At 43.9% G+C, this 23,481-nt stretch overlaps 1 protein-coding gene across 3 annotated transcripts in view; it reads left to right on the plus strand.

Annotated features, from left to right (window-relative positions):
* TMEM245 (transmembrane protein 245) overlaps window positions 1-23,481 on the plus strand; it is a 120,320-nt gene that overhangs the window by 43,766 nt on the left and 53,073 nt on the right. For 2 of the 3 annotated variants that reach the window (XM_084620643.1, XM_084620644.1), the window contains 5 exons: window positions 6,723-6,827; window positions 11,075-11,157; window positions 15,672-15,762; window positions 16,608-16,706; window positions 22,735-22,866. In XM_084620643.1, coding sequence (XP_084476769.1) covers window positions 6,723-6,827; window positions 11,075-11,157; window positions 15,672-15,762; window positions 16,608-16,706; window positions 22,735-22,866 — 510 coding nt within the window. The remainder of the gene's footprint in view (window positions 1-6,722; window positions 6,828-11,074; window positions 11,158-15,671; window positions 15,763-16,607; window positions 16,707-22,734; window positions 22,867-23,481) is intronic. The other variant, XM_084620645.1, reaches the window with a different exon arrangement.

The raw sequence follows: 23,481 nt of genomic DNA on the forward strand, positions 1-23,481 counted from the left end.
CCAGTGGGAGACCTATCTTCCAAGACTCTAGAGGTTTCCAGATCAAACCAACAGTTTACACAGTGGTAAAACAACAAAAGCCTCTAGATATGTCTATGCTGAGACGCTTGTTGCTATCAGTGGTGCTGTTGGATCAGAACTGACAGTGGTGGAAATCTCTCATGCGGTTCCCTAATGTAGATATGGCCATGGACTCAGTAGCCAGTGGGACAGATTCAAAGGTGATATGTAAGCTTATGCGTTAAGTGGATGTATATTTTTCACAAACTGAATCTAAGTTTAGCATACCTGTTGAAGATAATTGAGATAAGAGATACATTACATTAGTTAGGCTTTCTTAGATTCACTTAGATGTGTCTCTGAATTTGGACCTGTGAGTAGAAGCCACGGCTTTTTTTAAATTGAGAAAGAAATAGCAAGGAAAGTTACAGAAGATAAAGTGAATATTTAACTTATTTATAACACAGTATTTTTAAGGTGCTGTATCCTTTTTATTCTTCAAGTGCTTGCTCATGTCCATTCCATATTAGGTGTGTGTGGTCGCCACATGCATGGGTGCTGGAAGTTTTTCCCCCAGCAGTATCCGTAAGGGACTGGCTCTGGTACCCCTTGGAGTAACGTGCACATGCCGCAGCATAAATGGCGCCTCCGGCTCCCTTCAGTTCCTTCTTGCCGCCAGTGATGGTGCTGGAACATCTGCTGCTTCAGCTAATGTTGTCTCGAACTGTGCAGAACTTGTAGTATAGTTGTTGACAGTGACCCTTAGTAGTAGTTCGTAAAGTTCTTGTAGTCCCAAACGGGACTCAGCTGGGGGACAGGGCATTCCCTGATTTCCAGGCTTTAAGCCCTGCTATCGCTGAAAATCACCTATGCCCATCAGCGATCCACATAACAGTTGCCTTAGGTGCTTAGGCGAAGGGCACATAAGTGACAAGTGTCGTATCTAGGACAAAGAAGGAGCACGATATCCGTCTCAAAGTGCTCCTAATGGAGTCAGTACTCACTCCAGCACCAGAGCAGCGGCCCGACTTCGCACCGACTACCAGGCCTCTGTCCACAAGATAGCACCAGTCTCCCTCCACAGCTCCAATCAAGAAGCTGAAAAAGACTGAGGGGAAGATCTCCTACCTCAAGGAAAGGAGAGGTTGGGCCCCAGCTCAAGTCAAGTGGTGCAGCCCATCCCATACTTCGCTTACGACTTTGAGTTGCTCAAGAGATGCTGATGCACCCGGTGCTTCCCACACCGGCTCCCATGGTACCCCGGCCTCGGGGAAAACCTGCATTGGGACCTATGTGTCTCCCCACCTCAGTGGCACTGTTCCCCATCAAGAGGGCGGTCCTACCATCGCTTGCCCACCCGAGGTCGTCACTTCTCAGGATTAGAGAGGCAAGCTCAGTGGAGCCCTCTTCAGTCTCTGCACTTGGGACACCAACCAAGGGACTCAAGGCATACCTCGCTGGTAGATTAGCACAGCCTCTGAGGCACGTGCCACCCGTCAAGATCTATGGGACGAGCCCCGACCATCTGCAAGGGCCCGATACCGATCACAGGATCGATCGGGGATCCGAGACCACCAGGCCATTATCGCCCATCTCCAAGAAGGAGGTTGCCGTACTCAGGAAGATCCTTCCAGCAACTGGCCAGTGGTAGCTCCCGGGCCCATTCGACGTACTGGTCGAGTAGTGTGAGGCGGGGATTGCTGGGTGTCCAACTCAGATCCGCCAATCGCCGTCAGTCCCTGAGGCCTCGAACAAGATGGCCCGGCTTCCTTGGACATGTTGGCTTCGGGACGCAGTGACTGGCCCCGGTCAGACAAGAGCCAATGCTCTGTCCAATCCTGGTTGCCCGGTACCGACTGCTTATAGCGTCGGCATGGAGTGACGTTTCCTGACTGCGGGACAAGCCCTGGTACTTGCGGTGCTATCTACATCATCAGCACCGAAACCTGTCCCATGGCCCAAAGTGCAGTGACCAGTGCTATGGTACCCATGGGGGTTCTCCCAACCTTCCCAGGCTGCTCAGTCTGTCTCGGAGAGGGCAGCAGCCTCGGTATCCCAGGGAGCAAGTTGCTGAACAGTGGACGTGGAGGTTCCTGCGGCATTGGCAATATGTGGCAAGCCATGGCCAGGTTTGAAGTGTCGCTCCCCGAGGCTTCCAAGAAGGAGTTCTGATCGATCCTCGAGGAGGGAACAACTGCGGCCAGGACAGTCCTCCTGGTAGCTTCAGATGCCACTGGTTGCTGCTGCCCACACCATGGCTTCCACTACCTCCATGTGGCAAGCCTCCTGGCTGCTCCTCTCTGCATTGTCTACTGAGGCCCAGCAGTCAATGCAGGACTTGCCCTTCGATGGCTGAGCCCTATTTGCGAAGCAAACAGATAGCAAGTTGCATAGCCTCAAGGACTCCCGCACCACCCTGAAAACCCTGGGTCTCTACATCACAGCCCTGGCGCATAAGCGATTCAAACCACAGCAGCCTTAGGGCCGGGGAGCCAGCCTCGGCAGTACCAGCTCCACAAATGAGCTAAGGGCTACAAGCACCACCTGCCTCTGTCCAGTCAGGCTTGACCTGTAACAAGTAAGGGGCCAAACGGTCATTTTGAGGGTGCGTCTGAGGGTGACCTACCCGACTATTCCCCAGATGCATCTTTCCCAGTAGTTCCTCCCTACTTGAAAAGCTATAACTTCGGACCCCTGGGTCCTCAGCACAGTGGAGCAGGGTTATACCCTCCAGTTCCTTTCTACCCCTGCTTCCCACCCACCTTCCCTGTCCCTCTTAGGGACCTTTCTCACAAAAGTCTCCTTGCACAGGAGGTAAAGGGGTTACAACAGCTGGATGCAGTGGAAGAAGTTCCTCTCGAGTACAGGAACAAGGGGTTCTATTTCCGGTACTTTTTAATCCCAAAGGCCCAGGACAGTCTATGACCCATCCTGGACCTGCGAGACCTCAACAAGTACCTAAGGACACTATAGTTCCGCATGGTCTCCCTGGCTTCTATCATCCCCCTCCCTGCATTCGGGAGACTGTTATGCCACCCTCGACTTGAAGGACGCATAGTTCCACATAACGCTTTTTCAAGGACACAGACACTTCCTCCAGTTTACAGTGGGGCCCCACCACTACCAGTTTGCGGTCCTCTCGTTTGGCCTGGCGACAACACGGAGAGTATTTACCAACTGCATGTCAGTGGTAGCCGCTTACTTCAGGCGCTGGGGTATCCAGATCTACATGTATCTCAACGACTGGCTGGTCAAGGGCAGCTCCAGGTCTCAAATCCAAAGGGATTTTGCAGTGCTTCAAGCCACGTGCCGCTCCCTGGGTCTCCTAGTAAACGACAAAGTCAACGCTGGTGCCTGGACAAAGGATAGAGTTAATCGGAGCGTTCCTCGCCTGGACCTGTGCTAGAGCGTTCCTGCCAGTAGAAAGACTTCGGGCCTTGACAGACCTCATCATGGAAGTGTCCCCATTCCCCCGGACTACAGCCAAGGTGTTCCTGTGCCTGCTGTGCCACATGACAGCCTGAACATACATTGTCCACCATGTCAGGCTCTGGATGCGGCCCCTGCCGGAATGGCTGACAGCCTATTCCCAGTCTAGGGATCACCAGGAAAAGATAGTGACCATCTGTCTAGTGTGCACCTCTGAGATCTTCAGACCCAGGGTATGTGGTCCCCGGAGGAGATGACGCTCCACATAAACGTCAAAGAACTCAGTGGTCCGATTAGTGTGCAGCATCTTTGGCAGCGTATGTGGTCCCCGGAGGATCGGACCTATTCAGAGGAGGTCCAACAGGTCCTCCTGGGAAGTAGGAAGCCCTCAACTAGATTGACATACCTGGCCAAGTGGACAAGGTTTTCCTGCTGGGCATCTGAGTGTGGCATCTCTCCTTTGTGTTCTTCAATACAGGATGTCCTAGACTATCAGCTTCATTTGAGGACCAGGGCCTGGCGCACATGTCCATTAGAGTGCATCTCGCAGCCATCTCCACTTTTTACCCGCTGATCCAAGGACAGATGGAGTTTTGCAATGACATGGCAGTCAGATTTTTGAGAGGGCTTGAGAGACTCTTCTTGCAGGTACACACTCCTGTCCTGCAGTGGGATCTTAACTTGGTCCTCTCTAAGCTCACGGGCCCTTTTCGAGTCGCTGGGTTCCTGCTCCCTTTCCCACCTGTCATGGAAGTTCACGTTCCTGGTGGCGGTGATGTTGGCGAAATGAGTCTGTGAAATTAGAGCCTTGACCTCAGAACTGGTGTACACGGTCGTCTACAAGGACAAGGTTCAGCTGCAGCCCCACCCGGCCTTCCTGCCGAAGGTGGTGTCCACCTTCCATATCAGCCAGGACATCTTCCTCACGGTGTTCTGTCCCAAACCGCACAAGACCAGTGAAGAAAGGCACTTCATATGCTGGACATCCGAAGGGCTTTGGCTTTTTACTTAGAACGTACCAAACGTTTCCATAAATCAACTCAGTTCTTCATCGCTACAGTGGATAGGATGAAGGGCCTGCCAGTGTCCTTGCAGAGGATTTCCAATTGGATTACCTTGTGCATAAAGACGAGTTATGACCTGCTGGGGGTTCTGCTGCCACTGGTTGTTAGAGCCCACTTGACTATGGCTCAGGTGTCTTCGGCCTTCCTGGCACACATCCCTGTCCAGGACATCTGTAGAGCTGCAACATGGTCCTCTGTCCACACATTCACGGTTCATTATGCCATCAGTCAGCAGGCCAGTTGCAATCTATACGTCTGTGGACTCCTATCCGCCTCCAGGGGTACTGCTTTGGAGTCACCTTATGTGGAATGGACTTGAGCAAGCAGTCAAAGAAGAAAAGACAGCTACCTTTTCCATAACAGGTGTTCTTTGAGATGTGTTTCTCATGTCTATTCCATGACCCACCCACCCCTCCCCCGCTGTCAGAGTTTCCGGCAAGAAGGAAATGAGGGTGGGGGAGCCGGCGGCGCCTCTTTCACTGCCGTATGTGCCAGTCGCTCAGGGGGTACCAGAGCTGGTCCCCAAACATACTGCTGAGGGAAAAGCTTCTGGTACCGGTGCATGTGGTGAGCACACATACCTAATACGGAATGGACATGAACAACGCATCTCGAAGAACGCCAATTCAGGAAAAGGTAACTCATTTTTATGTTGCTGTGTCATCAAAATCATTAAACGTATGAGCCCTTTGAAAGGGCAAAACTGAAACAGGATTTTCTGTAGTTTCCTAGATGGTAGATAGTTTGGAGTTCAATCTAGTTGGAATTTTTCAGATAACTGCCCTGCAGGCAGTTGACTTCCCCACTATTACCGGGGAGAGGACTTGAATGATTGCTGAAGTGTTTCAGGGTATGGTGGCAAACAATGAAAATTTCCATGTTCTCTCTGAGATTTTTGCTGGGTACTGCAGGTTCTTTGAGATTCCCTTCTGCAGAACATAGTATAATGCAGGTTTCATTGCAGGAACTTGCAGAACTCAACAATTACCTCTCTAAAGAGAGTGTCACACTGTATTCTGAATAGTTGCTCTGAAATGCTGACTATCTGCCTTGTGACAATGTGTGTTAAACAAGATGTCAATTGTAGTGGAGTCTGAGGGTAAAATCATTAATGTATATTAGGTGATCAGATGCCACGGTGATGTTCCAGTTATAAAGAAATTTTAAAACTATAACAATCAGTAATTGATCAATAAAGCAACTTCATATGCAGGGATAGGGATCCGTAATAGAGAGAGCTCCTGTTACTCTAACTTTTAACATTTACATGACACTGAGGAAGAGAATAGCAACTAAAATTATCAGCACAACCACTGAATGTCGAGCCATTTCTCATTTGGAAATATTGAACCCTCTGCATATTGCCTCTGAACTCAGTTCTGTTTTAAAGTAAAATTTTAGAGCACAGCTAGATTTACCCTGCTAGTTTTTTTTACTCGAGTGCTTTTTCTGACTTTTGAGCCACAAAATCTGGAAAAAATACATTTGCCCACGATGAGGTTATGTGATCTTTATTTAATCAGGCCCCTTTCATATTTGATTAAGTGCAGTTTACTCTTTTCTAGAGTACTCTCCACACAGCCATGTAATTAAGATTTTTCCCTCCTTGAACGACGCCAACAGAACTTCATGAACCTGAAGTGATGTGATTACTGGTTAGTTGCGGCATGTGTGTGTTCAGGCCATCTGCACTGAGTTCAGGCTTGAGGTCTGATTAGCAGCATTAAAAATCAGGCCACTTATGTAGGTATCTCATTAGAGACTTAGGTGATTTTCAGCCATCCAAGTTGGCAAATTATGGTTGTATAGTCCACACCGGTAACTTCCCAAGTTTTGTGCAGATGATAGTGACCGTAAGTTTCTCTGTTGCTTGAAGACAAGAAATTAAGCCAGAATGTAAGTTCAGAATTAAAATGAGTGCTAGCTTCTTTGGGTCTGATAACAAAATAATGTTAAATTACTGATTGCTTTGTTGAGGGCTTGCTATGTGAGTCACAGTAATATTTAAATTTAATTTGCAAAATCACTTGCATTGTAACACTTTCCTTAGTTGTCATGCTAAACATTGCTTGTTAATTGTTCATATCTAAGCTTAGGGTCTGATCTTGCAGTCTTTTTGTAAAGAAAACTCCTGTTGAAATCCAGGATTCAGACTGGGTCAGTATCACTTGAATAAAAAACTGATTTTTTTTTTGTATGTCATGATTTGTTTTTCTTTTTTCTGCACAGATGATCGTGTGGCTGGAGAAAATGCTTGATAAAATAATTAGCATTTTCATAATATTTTTGCTAGTGATAGGAACGCTTCTGCTAGCCCTGCTCCTTACGGCAAAGGTACAGTGCACCAAGAATGATGATCAGTTCTTTTAATCCCTTTTTTAAATGAAAATGTTACTGATGTTTATGCTGCACTATACTAAATATCTTTAAAAGCCCTTCTGCTTTAATCAAATGTTCTTCAATCTATCTTGTTAATACTATGTATAGATGAAGAAAAAATATTTGTGTATGCAAAGTGTGTCACACTAGTAAACTGTGAAGTAGCAGAATTGTGAGCCATATTATAATTTTACAGTACTAGTACTCGAATTATTTGCAACCTATTATAGCTGCTCAGTTTCAATGAGTAAGGGAGAAGACCTCAGATTCCTTAGCATCAGCGTTATGCTGGTGTAAATTATTGCAGTAGAATATTAATATTGTGAAACTACTTACCAATTTTTATGTGAAGAATGATATTTGAATGCATTGAAGATCACTTTCAGCATAAATCTGTGGAAATAAGGGAAGAGCATACATTTCTATACAAGAACTTCTGTATCTCACACTCGTAAATATTTGTGAGGTGTGTAGGTACACATGCCCACTTGTAACTGTCAGTTTTGATCTCATGACACCACATTTTCAAGGTCAGATTTTCTAACTGATTTTCACTATGCAGCTACTCTTTCTTCCCAGTGGAGGTCACTCATTTAATGTAAAGTTCTTTTTTTTAAACTCCTGAAGAATTATGAGCCACTGCACATGTGCCCTGCAGAATTTTTTTTTTCTCTGCAGAAAATTCATTCTGCCAGAAAGGCACTGCAATTACACCCTTTGCCCACCAGGGGCTACTGTGGTGCCAGAACTGAGGGCAGCTGCTCCCAGTCAGGTTAACCAACCACGAAGAGGGGAGAGGGAGGAGAAGAGGTTGAGTTCCTCACAGTGCCCTGCTCATGGGGCCAGGTGAGGAGGCATGGGATGTGTGAGGGACAGACAACGTGGGGCACATGGGGCTGCTGGGGGGCGGGGGTGTCACAGACGGGGGTTAAGAAGGGCTAGTGGGGGACAGACTAGTGCGAGGGCTGAATGGGAGTGGGGGTGCGGGCCACATGGGGATGGAGGAGGAGTGGCTGAGTGAGGGTACATGGAGATGAGGGAAAAGGGCTGGCTTATTGGGGGTGCAGGGACACATGGGGACAGGGGCAGATGTGCCTGACTGAATGAGAGAGGCTAGGGGTCAGCCAGGGAAGGCTCCCCAACTCTGTAACAATCCCTCCCCTCTTCCCCCAAAAACCTGTTTCATACTTAGAATCATAGAATATCAGGGTTGGAAGGGACCTCAGGAGGTCATCTAGTCCAACCTCCTGCTCAAAGCAGGACCGATCCCCGACTAAACCATCCCAGCCAGGGCTTCGTCAAGCCTGACCTTAAAAACTTCTAGGGAAGGAGATTCCGCCACCTCCCTAGGTAACGCATTCCAGTGTTTCACCACCCTCCTAGTGAAAAAGTTTTTCCTAATATCCAACCTAAACCTCCCCCACTGCAACTTGAGACCATTACTCCTTGTTCTGTCATCTGCTACCACTGAGAATAGTCTAGAACCATCCTCTTTGGAACCCCCTTTCAGGTAGTTGAAAGCAGCTATCAAATCCCCCCTCATTCTTCTCTTCTGAAGACTAAACATCCCCAGTTCCCTCAGCCTCTCCTCATAAGTCATGTGTTCCAGTCCCCTAATCATTTTTGTTGCCCTCTGCTGGGCTCTTTCCAATTTTTCCACATCCTTCTTGTAGTGTGGGGCCCAAAACTGGACACAGTACTCCAGATGAGGCCTCACCAATGTCGAATAGAGGGGAACGATCACATCCCTCGATCTGCTGGCAATGCCCCTACTTATACATCCCTAAATGCCATTGGCCTTCTTGGCAACAAGGGCACACTGCTGACTCGTATCCAGCTTCTCGTCCACTGTAACCCCTAGGTCCTTTTCTGCAGAACTGCTGCTGAGTCATTCGGTCCCTAGTCTGTAGCGGTGCATTAGATTCTTCCATCCTAAGTGCAGGACTCTGCACTTGTCCTTATTGAACCTCATCAGATTTCTTTTGGCCCAATCCGCCAATTTGTCTAGGTCCCTCTGTATCCTATCCCTACCTTCCAGCGTATCTATCACTCCTCCCAGTTTAGTGTCATCTGCAGACTTGCTGAGGGTGCAATCCACACCATCTTCCAGATCATTTATGAAGATATTGAACAAAACCGGCCCCAGGACCGACTCCTGGGGCACTCCAGTTGATACCGGCTGCCAACTAGACATGGAGCCATTGATCACTACCCGTTGAGCCCAACAGTGTAGCCAGCTTTCTATCCACCTTATAGTCCATTCTTCCAGCCCATACTTCTTTAACTTACTGGCAAGAAGACTGTGGGAGACCGTGTCAAAGGCTTTGCTAAAGTCAAGGAACAACACGTCCACTGCTTTCCCTTCATCCACAGAGCCAGTTATCTCGTCATAGAAGGCAATTAGATTAGTCAGGCATGACCTTCCCTTGGTGAATCCATGCTGACTGTTCCTGATCACTTTCCTCTCCTCTGAGTGCTTCAGACTTGATTCCTTGAGGACCTGCTCCATGATTTTTCCAGGGACTGAGGTGAGGCTGACTGGCCTGTAGTTCCTAGGGTCCTCCTTCTTCCCTTTTTTAAAGATGGGCACTACATTAGCCTTTTCCAAGTTATCTGGGACCTCCCCCAATCGCCATGAGTTTTCAAAGATAATGGCCAATGGCTCTGCAATCACAGCTGCCAACTCCTTTAGCAGTCTCGGATGCAACGCATCCGGCCCCATGGACTTGTGCTCGTCCAGCTTTTCTAAATAGTCCCGAAGCACTTTTCTCCACAGAGGGCTGGTCACCTTCTCCCCATGCTGTGCTGCCCAGTGCAGTAGTCTGGGAGCTGACCTCGTTCGTGAAGACAGAGGCAAAAAAAGCATTGAGTACATTAGCTTTTTCCACATCCTCTGTCACTAGGTGGCCTCCTCATTCAGTAAGGGGCCCACACTTTCCTTGACTTTCTTCTTGTTCCTAACATACCTGAAGAAACCCTTCTTGTTACTCTTAACATCTCTTGCTCGCTGCAACTTCTCCCACCCATACCCAACAGCCATCCAGGTTCACTCCCATGCTGCTCCTTCCCAGCAATTACTTTCCTCTCCCTCAGCTCCTCCATTACCCTGACTCCCATAAACCTTTGCACTGCTTCTGAGTGGTGTGGTAAATGCATTCTGTATTGTAGTTTAAATGAATTATTGCTCAAAGTTCAGTATTAATATGCATAATAAGGAATCTATTTATTTGTCAAAAAACATTTCCTGAATCATCTTTGTTGTCTGTATTGTTACAGACATACTTGTTGACAGGTATTTTGAAATTACCAAAATAATTGAAGCTGGCGTGATTATAATGTTACTTTGAAAATAAAATATGCAGAATTTTAAACTTTTTGGCGCAGAATTCCCCCAGAAATATTTTTTGCTGCTTTGTGTTCATACTAAGTACTTATTTGATCATCTTTGCTTATACTGTTTTTTTTATTACAGAACCCATGTGGTCATTCAGTCTGCCGTTTATGTCAGTTTCCTTTTTCATATGATGTGGAATTTATAAAGAATATTGAGTATATGAAATCATAAGTGTTAGCAGAGTTGTAAAAATTTACCACAAAACTATGTGCCTAAATCTATTTTAAGATATTTCCAAGTAACACCTTTTATAAGAAATATATTTTTAGTCTAGAATTAACATAGTAATGTATTTTACAGCATAGCTGATCATTGTAGAACAGAAAATAGAGTGGCTTTCACATTTCTTCTATCTATGGCGAAAATTTAAATCACAAGCTATGCTTTGTATCTCAGAACTTGAAATTACAATTTACACTTATTTTAGGATTATGTAGATTCTTTGACATAGGTATCTTACTACCAGTGTGTCTACATCACAGTTGGGAAAACAATCTGCAATTTCTGGTTAGTATGCCACTTGTGTACATATGGCCCAAATTCACAAAAGTGGCTGGTAATTTTGGATTCATGAATGTTTGGATGCAGGAATTCAAACCTCTTAAAGGAACCCCACTTTGAAAGAGTGCTCAGTGTCTTTCTGCCTTGAAATATTTTAAGGGCCTGAGTTTTCACAAGTTGAGCACCAGAAATTACCAATCACTCTTAAAAATGTAGATTTAAATATCTTGTTCTGTTAATTTAGGGTGGGTGCTAATTTGTATTACATAACACTCCATATTCTTTCTTTTGTCTGTATTTAACTCAGGTACATCAAGAGAGCGTTCACTTGATTCAAGTCACAAGCAGCTTGATCAATGAGACTGTAGCCAATCACCCAGAGTGGGCAAAGTAAGAGTGCTGAAATTAAGAGACTAGAGTAGATAAACAAGTTTCAAGGTGCTCTTATCTACAGTTTTTATATCTTTAAAAAAGACTCCTGTGTGTTAAGAAATGAGGGTGACTATTTTTCAGGCACATGCATGCTTACCTTCCCACAAATCTGATGCTAATTTGCCTTCCAGTCTATCCCTTGGAGTAGTGATCTCTCCTGGAGCTGAAAGGGCAGATGGGAGCTGAGCCTGGTGGTTTAATTGTGGACCAGTGGTGGCAGATAGTTGTGTAACTGCCTTCCTGGTAGCTGTTTTGAAGGAGCTTGTCTCCCCAGATTGTAGTGCAGGAAGGCAAAGGGGCAGTAGCCACATAGTCTGGACCAGAAAATTAACTGGAAAGCCCATTTACAGGATGGAGGGAATGACAGCAGAGCAAGCCTCTTTAAGGATAGGGTGTTGGCTGGGAAACTCTCTTGAGGGAACAGTAAGACTGGGGGAAACTGTTTTGCAGTGGATTAGAAAAAGAAAGTAATTGGTCTGGAAAACTCCTTTTTTAGGGGGAATTATAAGTGAGAATAAGTGGAAGGGGGAGGAGCATGTAATCTACATGTAAATGAAAAGTATGCAAGTGTGAGAGGTAGTGGGAAGATTGGAGGGAATAGTATGTGTGATAGGGAGAGCAAATAGGAAGGGAAATGAAGGGAAAATCAGTGGGGAGAGAGATGAAAAGGGGTAGTTAAGGGGAAAGGGAGGGAATCAATCAATCTGTGAAGGGAGTGCTTACAGTGGATTGTGTGAATAGCGGAGGTGGAAAAGATCAGTCTGAGGAGTGGTTTTTAGGTGATATGGTTACAGAGGTATTTTTCACCGTTGCTTTTATGCTGATTTAAACAAGTGAATTGTTGGGTACACTTTTTTTAAGCCCCAATTTGTCTAGACCAGTGATATTCAGAAAAGTGGCTCTTTAAATGTGTCTCCTTTGGCTCTTTGCAGCACATGATACTAAAACACTGTGATTTCTATTATTAACCAACCAGTATGCTTTTACTATGTATTTAACCAGTTATAGTTGATAAAATAATACTTAGTCATTTTACTGTGAGAATAATGTATATAGAACTAAATATTTCCCCATCAGACAGTTTAAATATGAATATATAGTACTACAGTAAATTAAACTAATGTATTCACACTACCCAAAAGAGCCACAGTAATGTTGATCGCTAATTTGGCTCCTGAACCACTGATGTCTAAGTGTCTGGTGTAGACCCTGCTGTCGAGCACTATAGGTTCCCTAGTGCGCTTTAATGTAGTGCTGTTTAACACAGTATGTTAAAGTGTACCACCAGCAGGGTCTACATAGACCAATTAATTTGCAACACAAAGCTGTGTTTAGAAATCACACCCCCGTATAGCACATTACCCCATTTAGACAAACAAGCCCCTTGTTGGTAGCTATTGTATGATTCAGCCCTTGCATTCTGTAGAGAAGGTAGAAATTAAGGCTGTCAAGTGATTAAAAAAATGAATCACGATTAATTACACGATTAAAAAAATAGAATACCATTAATTTAAATATTTTTGGACGTTTTCTACATTTTCAGATGTACTGATTTCAGTTATAACACAATACAAAGTGTATAGTGCTCACTTTATATTTATTTTTGATTGCAAGTATTTGCACTGTAAAAAATAAATAAATAAACATAGTATTTTTCAATTCACCTAATACAAGTACTGTAGTGCAATCTCTTTATCATGAAAATTGAACTTACAAATGTGGAATTATGTACAAAACCTGCATTAAAAAACAAAACAATATAAAATTTTAGAACCAGCAAGTCCACTTAGTCCTACTTCTTGTTCAGCCAATCGCTCAGGCAAACAAGGTTGTTTACATTTGCAGGAGATAATGTTGTCCACTTCCTGTTTCCAGTGTCACCTGAAAATGAGAATAGGCATTCTCATGGCACTGTTGTAGCCAGCGTTGCAAGATATTTACATATCAGATGCTCTAAAGATTCGTATGTTCTTTCATGCTTCAACCACCATTCCAAAGGGCATGCGTCCATGCTGATGACAGGTTCTGCTTGATAACTATCCAAAGCAGTGCAGACTGACGCATGTTCATTTTAATCATCTGAGTCAGATGCCATCAGCAGAAGGTTGATTTTTCTTTTTGGTAGTTCGGACTGCATCAGAGTGTTGCTCTTTTAAGACTTCTGAAAGCATGTTCCACACCTGGTCCCTCTCAGATTTTGGAAGGTACTTCAGATTCTTAAATCTTGGGTCGAGTGCTGAAGCTATCTTTAGAAATCTTGCATTGGTACCTTCTTTGTGTTTTGTCAGATCTGCCGGGAAAGTTTTTTAAAAGGATCATGTGCTGGGTCATCATACGAGAATGCTATAACATGGAATATATGGCAGAATGCGGGTAAAACAGAGGGGGGGACATACTATTCTCCCCCACGGAGTTCAGTCAAAATTTAATTAATACATTTTTTTTTAATGAGTATCATCAGCATGGAAGCATGTCCTTTGGAATGGTGGCCGAATCGTGAAGGGGCATATGAATATTTAGCAAGTGTGGCATGTAAAATACCTTGTAATGCTGACTACAAAAGTGCCATGCAAATGCCTGTTCTCACTTTCTGGTGAAGTTGTAAATAAGAAGAGAGCAGCATTATCTCCTGTAAATGTAAACAAACTTGTTTCTCTTAGTGATTGGCTGAACAAGAAGTAGGACTGAGTGGACTTGTAGGCTCTAAATTTTTACATTGTTTTTGTTTTTAAGTGCAGTTATGTGTAAAAAAAAAAAATCTATTTGTAAGTTACACTTCCACGACAAAGATTGCACTGCAGAACTTGTATGAGGTGAACTGAAAAAACAATTTATTTTATTTTTACAGTGCAAATATTTGTAATAAAAAATGCACACTTTGTATTGTGTGCTGTAATTGAAATCTATATATATGAAAATATACAAAAACTCATCCAAAATATTTAATAAATTTCATTTGGCATTCTGTTATTTAACAGTGTGATTAAAACTGCTATTAATTGTGATTGATTTTTTTTAGTTAACCATGTGAATTAATTGCGATTAATCAACAGCCCTAGTAGAAATGTAACAAAAATAAGAGTAATAAAATCTGGCAGTTTTAGTGACCAACTAGATTACTCAAGGAATAAAAATGTTTGAGAAGTAGTAGAATCACTAGATAGCACAGTTTCAATTGGAGTCCTTATTTCTCAGGATTTTTTCTTGAGTAGAAGATCGCATTTTACTTGATTTCAAAGTTTAATAGAAATAGATTGAAGGCTTGTCAAATTATCCAGCAGGCTCTAACCAAAAGACTTACCCTACTTGCTTTCAGAGCTTGAAGTGTACATAAGTTTCAAATTGGGCAAGAGAGAGACAGTTAAAAGTTCTTTGAAGGTTCAGATAGCATTTTTGAGGGGTCAAACTCTGACAGAAACATCACAGTTAATAGCTCATTGAGATGAATGAAGGCAATTCACACCTCTTTTTGGCCCAAACACTTCTCTTCCCAGCCTCTGTGGAGAACTATGTGGTTCTGTTCTGCACTGATAGGGCAAGATTTGGGGAGCTGATGTAGGAGATACATATCTCTGGTGCACTGAGGCTTGACTACTGGCCACAGGGGTTATGTCTACACTCAAATAAAAGACCCCCGGCAAGGCTGAGGCTGGCTGCGGTCAGCTGACTAGGGGTCGCAGGGCTAAAAATTGCTGTGCAGATACTTTGGGCTCTGACTGGAGCCCGGGCTCCAGCCTGAGCCTCAACATCTACACGGCAATTTGACAGCCCTGCGAGCCCAAGTTAGCAGACTGAGGCCAGCTGTGGGTGTTCAATTGCTGTGTAGATGCACGTAGAGTGGCTCCATTCCTTCAGAATGACCTGAGGGTGGGAATGGGAAGATTCTTCCCCAGTACTGGAAAAAGTCCCCAGCACACATCTTGACTGGGAATAGGATTTGAGCATTGGGTGATGTGCATCACTCTGTATTTCTAGGCTGTCTGTAAGTTTAGGAAGACCAAACTGTATCAGTTTACAGTCCATTCATATTTGAAAGGTTATCTTTGCAACTATACGAACTAGAAAGATGAGGTTTCCAAATTATATTTCTAACAAAGCAGCAGCTTTAAGAACCCAACAAGGCTAAACCGTTATATGATAGCATACATACAGATGGACAAGCTCTCTTCTAAAGTTACATTTAGTAAATTTCAAGAACTTTTCCTGATCAGCCTTAGAGTGAAATGTAAATGTAGTAATCTGTATCCTACACCGAGTTAAGCTTTGTATGTTAAAGTCTTCATCCTGTCACTAAAAGAGGAAGTACTGTATTCTAGTTTTAACAAAGGTGTTAGTTGATACATATTTAAACTATAGGTGCTGTGAGTTGGTTGGAAACCTTTTTTACTTTTAGTGTTTCAGGCACTGTAATTAAGTGGTTCAGAAGTATTGGAGATAATTTTATTTATACTTTCCATCCTTAAAAATATCAGCTGGCTCCCTGAAGCTCAGGTCATTCAAAAAGCTCTCAATTCAGCTGCTAACAATGTGTATCAGTATGGCCGAGAATGGATTACACACAAGGTAAGAACACCTTCTTAATTTTTTTGTTTTCGTGTGTTGGTTTTTGTTCCTTTCCAAAATACGTGAATGATCTGTATACTTTTTCCTTCTTGTAGATGTCAAATGGTATCTCTTGGGTTGCTTTAGTTACCTTTTAAAGGTTGTTTTGCTGAAGATTTATTCATTCCAATCTGCTGTTTAGCAGAGTAAAACCTATATTTGGGAGTGATTTTAAGTCTTGCTCCCCATGGCTGCTGGAAACTGCTTGCTTTTAAGAACTTGAAAATAGAAGTATCTATCCATCTCTCTTGTGACTATCCATGTGAAGACTCTGTAGAAAATGTAATTTGTTTCAGAAACTGCCCTTAGTTAAGCATTTTTCAGATGGTAGAATGCATTGTCCTGAAAATGACCATTTTTGGCCAAGCCATGATCATCTGAAGTTCCAGCCTTTAAAGTACAGAGTACATTGTAGATTGGGAGTTTGGTGTTCTTTGGGAAGATGTCAGGATCTTGCATTGTCCTCACATAAGCATTCTGACGTCTAGCACACCTCTCAAATCTCTTTGGGTGTATTTACTGTTACAAGGATCTTACAGATCTTTGTGCTTAGTGTTTCATTGGGGAGGAATCTTATCTGTTCCCATTTAATGTGGCAAAATTGTTTGTTTCAGGTAAGATGTTTTGTGCTGTCAGCCACAGTTTCTGAAATGTATACCTGTAGACACAGTTGACTTCTTTGATATTTTTGGACTTGAGCCAAGCATTCAGTGAAAATCTAATGTAGATGATCTGGCTTTTAGTTCAGCCATAGCTGCTAGCTTCAAGTTGCTTTACATAATAAACAGAATTTCTGTATATTCTAGCTCCATAAGATATTAGGAGAGAAAGTGAACAACACTGCTGTGATTGAAAAGCAAGTGCTGGAACTCTGGGACAGACTTTATCATTCTTGGTTTGTGAAGGTGAGTAACTGATACCTATTATGTATCACTTTTTTATTTTTTTACTGATTCGAGATAAATTTTAAAAACCTACTTTCTAAGAAAGAGAAAAGCTTTCTTATTGTAAAAGCTTGTAATGTTTAGTGAAAGAAATTAATGAAGCATTGAGACTTCAAATGCACAAGTCGGGTCACTAGAATTAGGTTTCCTCTTCATCCAGAATTCTGCCCCTTTGCATATATGTAGTTACATGCATGGTTATATGTGCTATTTAATGTATGCTTAGTATGTGTATGTGTTGTAGTATGTCAGACCTTTGCACTGAATATTTATTCCTTGGAAGTAAAATCAAAGCTATTTGTATATATATTTGTGCAACTTCAGAATTAAATATTAATTTGAATTTGTTACAGTGCTATTTTATCTGTGTATTTTCACTGTATTTCTTAAACAATTCAGATTCAAAGTATGTGTTAGCATTCATATTATGGGAGACTCTAGAGAGAGAACAAAATTAAGAGCAATTTTACTAAGATGAAGTGAGCTGTAGCTCACGAAAGCTTATGCTCAAATAAATTTGTTAGTCTCTAAGGTGCCCCAAGTACTCCTTTTCTTTTTGCGAATACAGACTAACACGGCTGTTACTCTGAAACCTTTTAAATGTATGTAATTTAAACATACAAAATAATCCTAACATTGTGTAATGGACTTTTCTTTACTTATTTTTGTTTTAGTAAAAACAGTACTGATTGCACATGAAATTAAGTTCACTTTGTGTTCTGTGAGACTCCAGTGTGAAGAACCTTTTATTTATAACAAAACACTCTTAAAATGTTTGTAATTTACCAAGAAGATCTCTGGTTTTCTGGTAACAATATTATCCTAGTGTAACTGTCAAAATGCAAGAGAAAATCAAGGCTACTTTCCTTGACAGGGTGATGTAGTGAGAGGTAACATGGCTGTGTAAGTAAAGTACCAGCAAGTAAGATACTCTAAACATGAGAGAGGGAGACTTCAGTAAAATGAGAGGGCTTGTCAAAAATGTCCTAAAATCAAAAGTAAAGGAAGTGAAGTCCTTAGAGGTGGAAACTGGTATGGATACTTGTGACTGTGATTGCTGGAGGGGCTATACTGAGAATGTTCAATCAGGGAAATTTGCAAAGAATAGGGCAGACAGTCCCCCAAAACTGGTGGTTTATTTAATAATTAGATACTCCTGGGGGGAATCCTACATCACTGTACATGCGCAGAATTTTTGTCCCCCGCAGATTTCTTTGCTTTCTGGCCAAAAAATGATTTTCTGACAGGGAAGCTGCAAGAGCAGTCATGCACCACTCCATAGCAGTGCAAGTACATCGTTTCAGGCACCCAGAGCAGCCGGTGGAGAGGTAAATCACCATAGGGCTGGGGACACCACAGCCAGTGGCTCCTATCCTGAACTGGGATCAGCTGCTAGTCCCGGCTGGGCTGGAGGCAGGAGAGGATGGGACTTCCTCTTCCCCTGCAAGGAGTGGCTGGGGCTGTGTCAGACCCACCCCCAGAGACCTCCCCCAGCTGCAGGAAGCTCAGCATGCTTCCTGACCCCATTGCTCCTCAGCTGTGTGGGTAGGGGTCACTGTACAGGGAGCTGCTCCCCCATCCACGCAACCCCTGTGCATCTGGACCTCCCTGCCAAGCCTCACCTGGTACATCCAACCCCACCCCTAACTCTCCATACCTGAACCTCAACCCCTGTATCTGAAGTCCCCCTGCACTCTGACCCCATGCCTCTGGACCCCCCACCCCTGCACCCAGACCACCCCCCTCTGAACTCCCTGCACTCAAACCCCTACTCTGATGCCCCACCTCCTGCACCACCCTAATCCTCCACATCCAGACCCCCATGCCACTGACCCCCCTCACCTAACTACATTCAGATCCCCACCCCCTCAGCACCCAGACTCCCCCACTGAGCCCCAACCACCTTCACCTGGAGCCACTGCAGAGTCCCATTGCCCCTGCTCTTGGACCCCCTCCCCTCCCACAAGCCTCTGTTCATCCAGATCCCCCCCACTGATCTGCCTGCACCCAGATTATCCCACACAGAATCCTCTCACCCCACACTCTGATCCCCCTCATCCCCCCCACACTGAGACCGTCCACACTTGGATCCTGCCTGGTTGAGCCTACCTACTCCACACCTTGTACACCTGGCTCAGAGGTGCAGGGCCCCAGGGTGTTTCTGAGGCAGGCCCAGACCTTGTGCTGTGTCGGGTCCAGTGTTACCTGACCCCTGAATCTGTGCCCTGGGAGTGGGGGGTGTAGGGTGATCTCCCACCTTCCTGCAGCCAGTGGCCTGTGCTCCCCACTGCCATGCTGGAGCCTCTACATTTATTTATTGACAAATAAAACTTGTAGGATTTTTAATTTTTTGGCACAGAATGCCCTCAGGAGTAAACTAGATTTCACCAAGCTAGTAACCAAACAGCTTCCTTAATACCTTCTTGGTTACCAAGAAGCCAAAATACAGTTCCCTTTAAGCAATCCAGCCTTTGGCTCCCATCCAGACACCCAAGCCTAAGAACCTTAATCATGATACATGAAGTTCTACCAATCCCAAGAGATTGGACACATTACTCACCAGGTCAGTGAATATTTCAGATCTCACCCAAATACACACTTACAGTAAATTCTTATTAACTAAATCTAAGATTTACTATTAAAAAAAGAAAAGAAAGAGATGTTATGGTTAAAGATAATTATACATACAGATACAAATAAAGTTCCTAGGTCAGTTTCATGGCAGAATTGGTGAGGCTGCTGATTTGTAAAATAGTTCTGGAATTAATTTAAAAGGGTATATCCAGGGGTGGGCCAACTTTTTGGCCTGAGGGCCACATCTGGGTTAGGAAATTGTATGGTAGGCCGCGAATGCTCACGATATTGGGGGGTTGGAGTGTGTGTGGGGGGTGAGAGCTCTAGAGTAGGGCCAGAAATGAGGAGTTCAGGGTGTGTGGGGGGGTTCTGGGCTGGGGAAGGGTGGTTGGGGTGTTCGAGAGGGTATGAGCTCTGGGCTTGGGGGTATGGGTTCCAGGGTGGGGCCAGAAATGAGGAGTTCAGATGGGGCGGGGATCCAGGCTGGGGCAGTTGTTGGAGTCCAGGGGAGGGGGCTGTGGCTGAGGGGCTGGGGTGCAGGGCAGGGGACTCCGGATTGGGGCAGGGGTTTGGGATGTGTGTGTGGGGTGAGGGCTCCGGCTGGGGGTGCAGGCTCTGGGGTGGGGCTGGGTATGAGGGGTTTGGGGTGCACGAGGGTGCTCTGGGCCGGGACTGAGGGGTTCAGAGGGTGGGAGAGGAATCAGGGTTGGGGCTTGGGAGGTCAAGGATGCAGGCTCCGGGCAGCGTTTACCTCAAGCAGCTCCTGGAAGCGGGGCATGTCCCCTCTCTAGCTCCTATGTGGAAGCGTGGCACCGGCCAGATGGCTCTGCATGCTGCCCCATCCACAGGTGCCGCCCCTGCAGCTCCTGTTGGCCATAATTCCCGACCAGTGGGAGCTGCAGAGCCATCACTTGGGGCAGGGGCAATGTACGGAGCCCCCTGGCTCACCCTATGTGTGGGACCTGGAGGTAGGGACATGCTGCTGCTTCCAGGTGCTGTGTGGAGCCACTGCACATACGGAGTGGGGCAAGCCGCTGAACCTGCTCCCTGGCGGGAGCTCGAGGACCACATTAAAAGGTCTGAGAGGCCAGACATGGCTCACGAGCCGTAGTTTGCTCACCCATGTTATAGTCCAATCTGGAGTCTGTACAGAGTTTGTTCAAATTCTTCTTTGAGAAATTGCAGGATTAATCCAGAGTAGACCTGGAGACCTCAGTCTTACAGGCTTAGACTTTCCCTGTCAAAGTTTAAGCAGATCTGAGATAGCAAGGATCAGGCTCGAAACTTTATTTAAATTATAGCGTAAGTTCAGTGGATAAGCCTCTTGGTAGCAAATGATCACTGCACTCTTGGATGAAGAATAGGTAACACACCCAACTGAGTTACATTAATGATGTCTCAGCCACTCATGAGCCAACAATAGAGAGGCTTCAGCCAGTTCCCCCCCCCAGCTCCAGCCCTACACTCCAGAACTGTATCGTCTTACACTGCTCAAGGCTCCCTTGGGCAGTGCAGGTTCATCAAGTAGTTTGCCACTCGCTCAGTGTAGAGTGGACACACTAGCCTTCGTAAACTAAGATGAGATTTCCCAAGCACTTCAACCAAAACACACTGTTTTAGGTAAAATAGAAAACAGATTGATTAAATATAAAGAGACGTTTTAAGTGATCGGTATAAAGGTCACAGATAGTTACCTTATGAAAATAAAAAGTAAACATGCATTCTAAATTGTAAACTTTTAGTCTAAGCAAGAGTTGAATCAAACAGCATTTCTCACTCTGACAGATTGTCCTGGCAGGTTACAGTTCCTCAATACACAGGCTGGCATTTCATTCCAGCCTAAGACCAAACTTCTCCAGTTCAAAGTCTTTGTCTTTCACACATGCTTCCAGGTGTTGAGATGAGGAGGAAGAGAGGCTAAGTGATGATGCCAATGTTTTTCTCTTTTTTTTTTTTTAAATGCCTTCTTCCAGCTGCTAGAAAGATCCTTGCTGTGCCATGGGGTGGGGGGGGGGGGGCAGGCAGTCCACATTGGTCAAGCAGTCTCCATTGTGTACATTGTCTCTTCCGCCTCTGTGACAGTGGATTGTGTGTTTGAGCCATTAACAACTGGCTATTGATGGCTACTCCTTTGTTGTAACTGAAAAGCTGGTTGTGGGTGTTCACAACCTCACAACATATTTCAGTAACATATATACACCTCATAATTTTACAGACAATCCAACAGGATATTGGTCAACAAATCAAGACTTACAAAATGATACCTCACAAGGCATACTTTGTACAAAACACATCAATTATGTGCCAGTGGTGAATATGGGGGTTCCAGGGTGCTACTTTGAGGTGCAGTGTCACAATAGGTAAACACAAACAAATATAATTAGTATCTATTTTTAATTCTCTAACAATACAGGCCTACATGTCCAGAATTCTAGTACTTAACATGCCTTTGATAATGATCTACAAGGCTTGGCCCTCTTTACCATTTCAGTACTCTTCTGATATGTCCTTACGGGATTCTTTCAGGTCAGCCAGCCTGCTGGTTGCTTAACCCTCACTGGCTTGGCATCATAATGCCACTTTAAAAAAACCCAATAAGTGAGTTTCAGAAGATGTGCATACTGCTCACTTAGAAAGGGAACCAGGAAGGCAGGAAATCAACCAATATGGATAAATAGCAATTTCAAGAGATCATTTGAGCCAAACAGTAATCCAGTGAAGCCAAAAAACAGAAGCATAAATTACAGCAAATAATATGTGAGGGGGCAATAAGGATTTTGAAGAACCGAGAGCTAAAGGTGTAAAAATTAAACAAGATATTCTTTAAGCAGATCAGAAATAGAAAACCAGTGGGAGACTCTAGGAATGATCCAGGTAGTAAAAGAGCAATAAGGCTTGCATTTATGCCTGGCAGACTGGTTGGAACTAATTACAAACAGAGTACTAATACCTGGGATCACAATATTACTCGCAGGCTACACATTTCGTAATATATGTTGACTTAGCTTATTGCATGCATCAGGGCTCCTTGTATTCTTCTGTTGCACCCCGCAAGCTTTCTGTGTGCCAGCCTCCTCTGCTTCAGGCACTCCTTGCCAGTGCCCCCAATCTCCCCATGTCAGGGAGTTCCTCCTAAACTTATTTGACAGATTAACACATTTAAGGAATTTTAAATTATTAAAAAGCATTCTGGGTTAGATTTTCAAGGTACATGTTTAACAACTAATAAGGGGGAACAAATATATAAAAACTTAAATATTTGTGAAAGTGCAGCTGGAAGTGTCTTGTGCAAATGAAAATAGATCTAAGCTACATAGCGGACATGCATTCTCTAAATCAAGTCCTAGTAGCTTACTTTTCTTTGTAAATTGCTAAGATTTAATTTCTATCTTAAATCTCTTGCTTTATTTTTCAGAATGTAACACATCCTGGAAGACACAAAGGACACAAGCTGCATATAAATCGTCAGAACAGCTGGCTGGGTGACATTCTGGACTGGCAGGATATTGCTTCATTTGTTCATGAGAACATTGAGACATTTCTTTCAGTATGTATCTTTTTATCTTAAACTATGCATTAATATTCTCTTTGTAAAGTGATCTGAACATCTAATGTGATTTCACCTTTCAAGATAACACAGTACTCAAGAATGCATGAAAAGTTGGAGGTAAACGGAACTATTCAAGTATTATCTGAGGATCTGTTGTCACACCAGTTGTGAATCTTCCACATCAGCAAAGTGGCAAACATAATGGATTATGATCAGGAAATACTCGTCGACTCAGTATCCATATTAATACAATCTCTTCCACCTTCAACCTGTCCCCTCCCAATAGATATCATTGTTGCAAGATTACTGTGTGGTCTGCAGGTTAGTTTTAAATGTTTTCGTTTCTGTAAACCTTAATCTTTTCACTCGTTCTTGGAGATAATTAATATGAATCTCTATTTGGCTAGACATGATTTTTTTCTGGTCAAATGTTCATTTTTTTCACACCCTTTCCAATAAATTCATACTGCTCCATTTCTATGGCACAGTTCCTTTCTTATCTCTCTTTGAACACCACAGTTTTGTTTGAAGTAAATTTTACCACCTCCCTATCACTGAGGAGAAAGCAAGGAAGTTGAATTAAAATGACCTATATCTTTGTTTCAAGCTCCA

Source organism: Lepidochelys olivacea (genome assembly GCF_965140295.1).
Source record: "Lepidochelys olivacea isolate rLepOli2 genome assembly, chromosome: 2".
NCBI lineage: Eukaryota > Metazoa > Chordata > Testudines > Cheloniidae > Lepidochelys > Lepidochelys olivacea.